General features: G+C 37.4%; 1 protein-coding gene across 2 annotated transcripts in view; it reads left to right on the forward strand.

Annotated features, from left to right (window-relative positions):
• The window catches only part of LOC309500084 (globoside alpha-1,3-N-acetylgalactosaminyltransferase 1-like), a 33,708-nt gene extending 23,241 nt beyond the window's left edge, over positions 1–10,467 (forward strand). For both annotated transcript variants that reach the window (XM_082171648.1, XM_082171647.1), the window contains 4 exons: positions 1,372–1,419; positions 5,464–5,493; positions 5,608–5,745; positions 9,118–10,467. In XM_082171648.1, the coding sequence (XP_082027774.1) occupies positions 1,372–1,419; positions 5,464–5,493; positions 5,608–5,745; positions 9,118–9,808 (907 nt within the window). In that variant the 3' untranslated portion in view covers positions 9,809–10,467. The remainder of the gene's footprint in view (positions 1–1,371; positions 1,420–5,463; positions 5,494–5,607; positions 5,746–9,117) is intronic.
• Positions 10,468–11,739: the final 1,272 nt, after the last annotated feature.

An 11,739-nucleotide genomic window follows, 5' to 3' on the forward strand; every position in this document is an offset into this window, starting at 1 on the left:
AAACAGCGTAGCTGACTTACAGATTCAGTTAACATCCACAAATGAATAAGCGTGACGATTCAGGGAGCAGGCTACACAGTGAACTCCGAAAAAACGCTACGCTTGAGCAAACAGTTTGTGAATGGGCTACTACAAATGATGGGCGTGAATAAAATATAATATTCAGAAGTAAACAGTGTAGCTGACTTAATGTTTAGCTGACAGAGCGTTTATGTCAGAATGTTTATTTTTAAACCACAACCCTCTAATGTCAGAATGTTTATTTTTAAACCACAACCTTCTAAGTTCTTCTTTTACCAATATATTTAACGATTTATTTTGCATTTCTAATCCAAACAACGTCAAACTTGGCACTGCACTTATTTGTGCCCGTAGCAAGACACCTGTCAAGTTTAAAATCCATCAGACTAACGGTTCGAGAGATATGCGAATAACAGACAGACACACAGACAGACGTTCCTGTAATTTATAGATAGATAGATAGATAGATGTATTTTTATCTCTGCTTCTCTCCTGTTTTTGGACACTTTTGCTTGATTACTCTAATGACCAGTAAGGTATTACAGTAATCTAGCCTTGGGGGTCATAAATGCATGAATTAACTTTTCTGCATTTGACACTGAGAGTATAGAGATATTTTTAAGATGGAAAAATGCGGTTTTACAAATTCTAGCGCTGTGTTTTGTCAGGCCTAAAAAAATATGGAGCTCAGTATCATCAGCATAACAGTGAAATCTAATTCCATGTTTCCTAATGATATCCCCAAAAGGTATAAGCAGGTATAAATGTATAAGCAATGGTTTTAGAAATAAGCCTTGCAGTACTCCATATCAAACATGAGATCAATATGTGATCGTGTAACAGTGTGATGCAGGCTTAGAAAAGAGGATGAGAGAAAAGGTGGAAAAAAATCATAGATTTACATTTTATGTGGACCAAGTGGAATACATATTAAGACATTTCATCTTTAAAAAATTTGTATTCTGAGTAGTTTTTGAGAAGAGTACTTTGTACTTTTACTTAAGTACTTTTTTTGACACCAGTATGTTTACTTGTAATTTAGTATTATTTTAGAAATGTAACATTAGGCTACTTGTACTTAAGTATACATTTTCAGTACTTTTTCCACCACTGAATTTGGACCATAGAGGTTTAATGAGGTAGGTTACATGTTAATTGTAATGTGTTTGTAGCTAAATCACACATGTTCTTCTATCTGGTAGATGCATGCATTATTGCAGTTGCTAATGATGCATACTATGCAGTAAGCCTGCACACACATGCATCCACATGTTAATAAAAAAAACACAGACACAACAGATGTTATATTACAGAACACAATAATTCACTGCTGTATCTCTTATTTCTTAGAGTAGCAAAAGAGCACCAGGAAAATTCTCTGTTGCAATCACCACATGGGTGAGTACAACAGTTCATTCAACAGTTTTGCTCTAATTTATTGTGACTTGTGTGTTGAAAAACGTTAATGCAATGACGTAATGACTTGTGTGTTAATGCAATCCATTAAACTCATACATTTCTGTATTTTATGTAATGGCAGTCACTGAACTTTATTTTGCAGAAGATTTGTTTAATGTTGTGGTTTCCTTTAACTACCACTTTAAAACTGTAACATCAAAACAAGATTACAATCAAAAGTAGAAAATCAAGGGTATGGGAGTTGGCGAGGAAATGTTAGGATTTGAGGGAGTCAATGATCTAGATTGTCTTAACGCTTTGTAAATTGAAACAGGACAAGAAAGGAAATCTGTTTGAATATTTCCAAAATTTTCCTAAAAAGTTTTAACTTCACCAAAAATCTGTTTTGCATTTGACTTTCTTTTTCTTTTTTTGTGCTAATATTAGGGTAAGTGTACCCATTAAGCCCATGTACCCTTTAAGCCCACTTTCAACTCTGAAGTCCCCCCCAAAAAAAGAGAAAATAATATTTTATGCTGCTCATTATTTTAACCAATCCAGTGATTTGTTACTTCCCTGGCATTTTTTGATTGCATACCAATCACATTTGGCAATGTTGAGTTAGCCCCACCCATGTGCATGCTGTCTCAGGGGACCTCACACAAAGTCACACCAAAACTTTAGTGTTTCGGAAACCTTCAGAAATCAACACATTTCTGCAAATTTCAGCCATTTCTTTGGTAACTACATTGATATTATGTCAAATAAGAGATACATTTATTGTTTTTTGTGTATGAACATATAGTACTTTATCATTTTATATAATTTTCCTTTAAATGTAAAGATGAGTTTTATTAGCTTGCCTTCAAGGCTAATCGTCAAACCATTAGCCTTAGAGAAAGGCTAGACTGCCAAAGAATTAAGCATGTGAACTGCAAACAATAAATGTTTTGCGATTCATTTTACATTAATTTACAAATAAATACATCATAAATTGTTTTGTAGAGAAGATTATTTTCATAAATTAACTTTTTTTTTTAAAGATGGGCTTAATTAGTGCAGTGCCACAAAACGCATGCAAACTAATAGGCAACACAAGCTAACCTTGAATGAAAAAACATTTCTCAATGTGGGCACAATGAAAATTACTATGATACTTAGTCCACAGTGTATTTAAGCTCCCTGCATGTATTTGTAAACATATCTTACATTTTTAAAGGAAAACATTGTCTTTTTTTTCATCATTACTCACTGTGGAACCATTTAAACCTATGTGTTTCATTGAGGAATCCCTCTAATTGCAAACTTTGATACATTTTCTGAAAGTGTTTAATGATAACATTTCTTTGTGTGCTTTTACCTTACTAACCTTTTTAACCTTACCTTAATTTACAACTATATTTAGATAGGCCTACAAATTCATTCAAATGAGATAGAGCTCATTTTGTCCTAAAGTCCTTTATGTATAACCGGGCATAATTCGGGAGCCAAGACGAGTTAAGGCTTGAGATTCCGGGCATGGAAAGGTCCCAGAGGGACCCTACATTCCCTACATTCCCCACAGTCCTGAGCCCCTGGGACCATCCAGCTCTGAGATACTGCCACATTCTGTCCAGCTTTTGACCGGGCAAAACTTGGGACCCAAGCCGAGTTGTGGCTCCGGACTCCGGGCATGGAGAGGTCACCCAGTGGGCCTCCTATGCCGGGAGAATTGAGCCCTAACTCGGTTTTATTCCCGAGATATAGTCACTTCCTGTGGGACTTTGATCGGGCATAACTCCAGAGTCAAGCTGACCTAAGGCTGCATACTCCCGGTGTGGGGGGCCCACTAGGAGACCCTCCGAAACCCCAGAGTCTGGAGCCCCAACTCGACTTCCTTCCCGAGATACACCCGGTTAAACGTCCACCTTTGACCAGGCATAACTCGGGAGCCAAGCCGACTTAGAGTATGGATTCCCAACTCGGCTTGGCTCCCGAGACCCGGTCAAACTTCCAGCTTGACTCCAGCTACAACTCCAGTCAAGCCGACTTAAGGCTCCAGACCACCGGCCACAAACACCTACCCATCCCACCCAGGTCTAGACTTCTGACTTCCAGACTTCTGACTTTATTCCTAAATTATCTTAATTTTATATTCTAAGATGTACATCAACTAATTAATACATTTTCAAATGAGAGATAAATCTTGCATTTTAACAAATGATTTTTCTTATAAACTATGTCAATATCTATGAAAAAAACCTAGACTTGTATATGTATATAATATGCTATTCAGTGTGTGAGAAGGTGAGGTATTGATGGGCAAAACTGTAAAGAGCTTTGAAAGTTATCGTTAGCAGAAGTTGACAGGTAACCAGGGGGGACTGGTTTTTGGTGAAATGCCCTGCTGAGGTTTAAAGGTGCTGTATGTAAGCATAAAGATACCACAATATGTTTGCAGATATTTAGGAAACATGCTAAGTTAACATACTCGTTTCTCTGAAAAACACTTCTACAGCCAGTTATTTTACTTATTATTTTACATGTTCCGTGTTGTCAGTTGGTTTTTGTTTTGGTCTGTGTGATTTCCTCCACTGCCAGTTCACCCGATAGTATTTCGTATCTTCCAGTCACGCGGGCCTCTTATTGGTCCGGCCCGTAAGCAACCGTGTACCCTGCTACCGATAGTTACACCTGTGCACGTTGTTAATTTTGCTCGTTCCTATTGCGTGTCCCCAAACTGGCAACCCGCATTGAGACTGAGGAGGAGGGGGGCGGGGAAACAACGATCTCTGATATTTATAATTTTGACTGCAGTAGCCTACCTATTATCACCCACTAGCTGTCATTCTTAAACGTACAGTATGGAATTTTTCGCCACTAGGGGTCGCTAACCTATTTACAATAACAATGGCGTAGTTTGATGACGCAACATTTGCTAAGAATTATGGGTCTTGTCGTCAACGTCAAGCCGACCGATCTAATCTATGGATCTAATAATGTTTATGGATTACTAAATACATCGATGCTTTTATCATGACTGTGATATGAAGCAGTTCGGGATTGCTAAGAGACAGCTATCAGCTCCACACGAGTCCCGCATAAGGAATATGGACATTTCATTCTACCGAACTAACGTTACACGCGAGTGCAGAATTACTACTCACAGTCACAGGTCAGTTTATTAGACAAATTAAACTTGTGAGGAAACGCAGCGTTGTTTCACTTGGTCTAACATTACACTATCACACTAAACTGCATTTGAATGTGTTGAAATGTATGTGTTAGTTTGTCTGTATGAGACTAGCAGTAAGCTAGATCAACATTAGAATAACATACAGATCATATTCTAACATTTCATCATGTTGAGCTATATAACATTGATTAGTTTTATGTAAATGTGCTCACCTGTTTAATAAAGTACATGTAGAAGCGGTCGAAGTCTCGGACGTGGAGCTCTCGTTTATATACTGTCTATGGGAGCTCTAGGCATCTCGAAAACACCGCGCTGAGTATCCAAAGTCTCCTTGCCGTGGTCCATAATGTTTGAACGAAACAACAAACAGCGTGCAAATAGACATTGCGAACTACCGTCAGACGCTTTGGTTACTATCTCTGGTTCATAGCTCTGGTTGCCATGGCAGTACGAGCGGAAACCAGGGACAACGCGGATATGACGCCATTGACGGCGACAAAACGGAAATAAAGAAACGGGACGTTTCTCGAATTAAATTACAAATTTCTCCTGTCGGGATAATGTAAGTACACAACTAAAAAAATATATATAACAGATATAGTGATTTTTGCTATTTTTAAAGCAAAAAAGTTACATATTGTGGCTTTAAAGACAGCACCTTTAACAATAATAAATTCAATTAATATCTTTAGATGTTAATATCCATGTTCAGCCCACTGTAAGACGCATCATCTACAACAGACATTTGAAAAGTCAAAACACAGTCTAAAATAATGAGGAACAACAAGCTTAGTGTGTAGGAGATAATTATATAATTGTAATAACAAGACATCAGAACTGTTCACAACTGATTTTTTGTTTTTGTGCAGGCTTTCATACAATCAGCCCAGTGTAGTGGGGTAAGAACATAAACAGTTCTTTTTTTATAGCCTGCATATAATTTTCTTTTATACTACTATACATTTGGATTTGGATTTCATGCATTTGTGTGAGGATTTCTTTCTTTAAAACAGCCCAGATGGCAAAGTTGTTCCCTTGACCCCATGGTTGGCCCCAGTTGTATGGGAAGGAACTTTTGATCCCACGTTGATTGATTCAATCTACAAACAACAAAACATCACCATAGCAACTACAGTCTTCGCTCTTGGAAAGTGAGTTCATATCTCTCCTATTTCTGATCTTAATTGACTTTAAATTTAAACAATATTAAACTATATTAAATAATAAAGAATGACCTTTCAGCAATGCTGTTAGGTAAGCAGACATTTTTTCTGTAATCTGGCCAAAATAAAAAAAATGTAAAGGCAAAGTGCTACACACGGGCTAATTAAGACAGTACTGGCTTTGACTAATGCTAGATTAAGACACTCTTCTCAGCTCCTCAAATTCATAAAACATTAGCCTTTATATATATTGCAAACAAGCAGAGACGATCCAAACTCCAAACTGCATGTGGCACTTCATTCACGATAGAGGCAGGGCGGAGTTATGAGGTTTTGACGACAGTTTGAGGATCCATTGGAGTTGGATGCAAAATCCACAGACAGATGTAAAAGGTGAAAAATAATAGATGAAAAATGTAGGCCTAGCTACGAGGTTTCTACCCGACAGTGACGATATATAAACCTGTTTATCTAGTGCAGTAACATCCACCCTTGACCCTCAACCCCCCGATTTAGACAGTTTCTACTCATATTTACACTTCAAGTTCAAGTTCAAGTTGAGCTTTATTGTCATTCCGCTACATGTGGGGACATACAGTGGAACGAAATGTCGTGCCTCGCAGGACCATAGTGCTACATAAATACAGACATACAACAATGAAGTAAAAAAACACTATAAACCTATACACAACTAACCTACTGACAGATTTAACTATAAGTATAAATACAGACATACAACAATGAAGTAAAAAAACACTATAAACCTATACACAACTAACCTACTGACAGATTTAACTATAAGTATACTATATATAAGTATTTACCCTATACAACTAAAAGAATAAAGGATAAAAAATAAAATAAAAAATACAAACTATATACTTCACAAAAATATTTACGCTATACAAATAAAAATAGAAGGAATAAAAAATTCAGGAAGCTCCATAGTTACAGCAGATCGTACTTAAGCTACCCCCACCCCACACAATTTTAGTATATGGTATATTCATTATTTTGAGATTTAACCACATACTTGTACCTACCTTAAGAGAACGGTCACAGTTAATTAAATTATCATTTTCTTTTTTGTAATTAAATTTTCCTCAGCAGCCTTAGCATGCAGTACCTATAGACTTATAGAATGGTGCATAAAACAATTCATAAAGAAATAAGTTGTAAATAATAAATCAGCTCAATTAAACTCATTGCACGGGCTCCGCCAGCAGTGTGCACTTGTGCAACATAGGCAATGATGTACATCCGAGTCCACAAAATGGAGGGAAGTTAGCAAGGCAAGGGCTTAAAGGGATACTCCACCGATTTTTCATATTAAACTATGTTATTCCCTTAACTAAGATGAGTTGATACATACCTCTCTCGTCTCAGTGCGTGCACTCAATCGCTCTGGGACGCGGCGACACTTTGATAGCACTTAGCTTAGCCCAGTTCATTCAATATGGGCCAAGCAGAGAAGCTACCAAACACCTCCACGTTTTCCCTATTTAAATACAGTTACTCGCGTAGTGAAACTCGACCTAGGACGGTGACACAAAACAAAACGTTGCGCTTTTCTTAGCGTGTAAAATGGATAACTATATTGTATGGCGGAATACCATAGCAAGTGCTTGTAAGCACTTCGACTTGGCGTAGTAATATCTTCACTCGTGAAAAATCCTCTCACCGGCCCCCGCTCCCTCTAGTGAAGATATTACTGCGCCAAGTCGAAGTGCTTACAAGCACTTGCTATGGTATTCCGCCATACAATATAGTTATCCATTTTACACGCTTAGAAAAGCGCAACGTTTTGTTTTGTGTCACCGTCCTAGGTCGAGTTACACTACGCGAGTAACTGTATTTAAATAGGGAAAACGTGGAGGTGTTTGGTATAGCTTCTCTGCTTGGCCCATATTGAATGAACTGGGCTAAGCTAAGTGCTAACAAAGTTTCGCCGCAAGACAGAGCGATTGAGTGCACGCACTGAGACGAGAGAGGTATGTATCAACTCGTCTTAGTTAAGGGAATAACAGTTTAATATGAAAAAACGGTGGAGTGTCCCTTTAAATTAAACTGGTGCATCCTGTTTCTTGTTTTTGTTTTGTTAGTTGGAATTTTAGTTTGCATATTTTCTGTTACCTGTTGTTCACCCATTGCTCCTTGATTGTTCTCACCTTTATTTTGTTCATCTGATTATTCCTTGTGTATTTAAGCCCTTGTGTTTCCAGTGTTCAGTGTTACAGGTCTTTTTCTTGCATGGATGTTTTGTTATTATTGTTATTAAATAAACATTTAGCTGCAATTAGACTCTGTGGGTTATTCCAGAAAGCAGTTTATGCAGACTTTCTGGGTAAATTTATGAATAAAAAATTAATGGGTAACCTTAACTTTCAGTTCTAAAAACTGAGGTAACTCAGGGTGTGTAACTACATATAGCAACTTTTTCTCTTTTTGCTTCAGAGGTATTCAGCGCATGAGTGCTTTATCAATATAACTATGATACATAAAGCAATGTTTGTTTTATTTTACTCAATTTATTATGTCACACAACATGGACCTGTATTCAAAGGGTTTTATGTGTGTTTGTTTTCAACAGTATGATTTAAACAGTGTATTTGTGAGTACATGTGTAGTACAAATACATGTGAATGTATTTTTCAAAATGCAAAGCAAAATGGCTAAACATAAAAATGAACTTATACAGCCATGTTATCTTTGCAAGACTGTTTTTTAGTTCAATAAATTAATTTAATGATAATTAAGTTTTAATAATTATTCTTATATGAGAATAGGTAAGTCTATACCACAACTAACAGAGTAACAATATTGTCCCAAGGTTCTAACCACTGCTCTATGGGGCAGTGTGGACCCAATTGCCAGATAATCACAAGAGGCAGGTTTAGAAGGAAAAAACAGATAGTCTTTACTTAATATTCTTCTTGAGCAAACACAAAGGATCCAACATCAGTGCTGGGTTGAGCAAGGTACAAATCCACACTGGATGATGCAGGCAAAAGAGTCCAATAACATAAAACAACATTTACCAGAGAAGCTAGACAAAAAGGTCTGAGCAAAGTCTTTCAGGGTAGACCAAACGGGTAAACACAAAAGCATAGGCTAGGCAAGAGACCTTCAAGATTGAGCAAGGGTACAAGCAAATGCAAGTCTTTAAATATACACCTGTTAACACTAACAAGCTAGGCACCGGTGATTTCATTGAACCAATAATGAGCAGTGAATTAGGAGGAAGACGTGGAAGGTCTTGTGCTCTGTCTCCCTCTGCTGGACAGACCGGTGGTGTGACAGATGCGTTTTTTGCCAGTTTATTACTTTAGATTTGTATCACTCTCCCTCTCTGTTTTTCAGGTATACACAGTTTCTTAAAGATTTCCTTGAGTCTGCAGAGCAGAATTACTTTGTTGGACTTCGTGTGCATTATTATGTGTTCACTGATCATCCAGAACAGGTTCCTGCAGTGAAACTGAGTGAAGAACATCATCTGACGGTGTTGACAGTCCCTAGTTCTAATAGATGGCAGGAGATCACTTTGAGCAGGATGGCAAGACTGGAGGAACTGATTGAGAGTCGATTGGTCAATGAAGCCGACTATGTTTTCAGCCTTGATGTGGATACAAAGTTCTATGGTCGCTGGGGGGTGGAGACTTTGGGTCGTCTGGTAGGTGTGATACATCCTGGTTATTATCAAACACCTCGTGAACAATACCCATATGAGCGCAGACCAGAGTCTCAAGCTTTTATTCCTTCTGCTGAGGGTGATTATTATTATGGTGGGGCTGTGATCGGTGGCTTAGTGAAAGACGTACATGAGATTGCTAAAACCTGCCGGGAGCAGCTGGACATTGATGCATCTAAATCCATCGAGGCAGCATGGCAGGAGGAGTCTCATTTGAACAAGTACTTCCTTTATAACAAACCCAGCAAGGTGCTCTCACCCGAATATCTGTGGCAGGACTTTAAACCTCATACAAACGAGGTCAAAATCATTCGCTTTTCTCAAGTTATTAAGAACTACGCTGCTGTTCGACCAAACCCATAGCAGCTGTTAACTGAAACATGCAAAAAACAAAACCAGACAAATATTTTTCCATCAGCTACACAACATTTGCGATTGAAATATATATTAGACTCATTTTTGTCCTTCACTAAAGTGCCATAAAAAGCATTTTACTAATCTCAAATGCTGGTTAAAACTCAGTTATCAGCACTTGTATAGGTGAAGGGACAGGCACAGAAAGGCACTTTGCTTCTTAAAAAAAAAAACAGGTGAACGATTTGCATGGTTTTCTATTTATATATATATATATATATATATATATATATATATATAAAATAACATTGGGGTAATGCCATTTTTATTGTGAATAACAAATAACACATTCATTTAATTCATATTTCTTCTTTATCACTCTGGGTTTGGGTTTTGTCATAGACTACTGAAGGGGATGGATTTTGGAATCCACTGCTGATTCAATCTTTATCTAATGAGTGATTATAATTAAGATATTAATCAATATTTTTCCTTCTAAATATCACATGAGTTGAATGACTTCTCTAGGCTTGTGAGATTTTACTTTGTTAAAGCCTTACTTTCCGGTTAGACTGAAGTGTCCTCTCCTTGAGAGAAAGAACGTTTTATCTTGATGTTTTGAGAATACTCTCCTGTTTATAGTTAGAGCCTGGCCAAATCGAACCTTGTGTGTCAGTGTGTTAGTCTTCTTGGTTACAGGTTAAGGAACCACTGGCATTATTGAAGATTGACTGAGTTGTTGTTCTGGACAGGCTGGCGCCCAGCAACCCAAATCTGCGACCTGGAAGGTCACAACGTAGCCTACCTAACTTCAGGGTTCGAGTGTCAGCTGCATAATTTACTGCAAAAATTACTATGTTTATCTATTTCTTAGCCAATGAGAATCAATCAACCTGAAGCAAGTACGTAGTTTAGACCTTGGTGAAGGGTATTGCTGTGATCTTTGTAACTGTAAGCGGGGCGGCCTACGAACTCCGTGTGAGTCTTGAAGTTGACTTCTGCCTGATGAAACTGCAAACTATCTTAAAGGTATAGCGGAGGATCTTTCCAAATTTTAGTTTATGGGTTTTAGAAACCAACAGTTGTCTACTCCTATATGTCATATGACCCGCCCTCTCCACTTTTTGAAAAGTTTGATTGATTCACCAGAATGATTGACAATTAGGAGGACCAATAGTTTAGACTACCCACCAGGAAGTAAAACATCCTCCGCTATACCTTTAAGTAAAACTTTTCTTCAATTTAGTATAATTTTGACTCCGGGTCTTCATTCATCATATCTGGTACTCGGTCTTTGACTGTAAATCCCCTTACACTATTATGTCAGAATGGTCATATGTGTTCTGTCTCTGATGTATGTGGAAGGAATGTCACTGTGAGCCATTAAAGAATGCTGCCATTATTGGTAACACTTTTATTTCGATAGTCCATTTTAGACATTCTACTAAGTAACTTTGCAACTACATGTCAACTAACTGTCATTAGAGTATTAGTTGACTGTCTGCTTAATATTTGATAACATTTTATTTTGATGGTCCCCCAACAGATATTCCACTGACTATAAGTAACTTGGCAACTACAAGTCAACGTATTCTCCTAACCCGAACTTAACACCTAACAGTCTACTAGTTACTAATACTTACCACTAATACTCTAATGAGAGTTAGTTGACATGTAGTTGCAAAGCCACAGAATGTCTAAAGTGGACTAAATAAAGTGGAACCTCATTTTCTTCACTCTTTTGTTCCAAACCAAAGTAAAGCAGTGTCAGTGAGAGGAAAGTGTCTTCATGTTCTGTTTTCACTGAGGAAAACAATAGTGTGATGAGGGGTGAATGCCACGAATACTTTAAAAAGTTTAAAAAACTTCAAAGTGCTACAGCATGTAGAGAACGAAATAAGTAAAAAAATAAAAAAAATAATCAAATATCAAAAATACAC

The sequence above is a fragment of the Leuciscus leuciscus genome, assembly GCF_965113295.1.
Source record: "Leuciscus leuciscus genome assembly, chromosome: 5".
Classification (NCBI taxonomy): domain Eukaryota; kingdom Metazoa; phylum Chordata; class Actinopteri; order Cypriniformes; family Leuciscidae; genus Leuciscus; species Leuciscus leuciscus.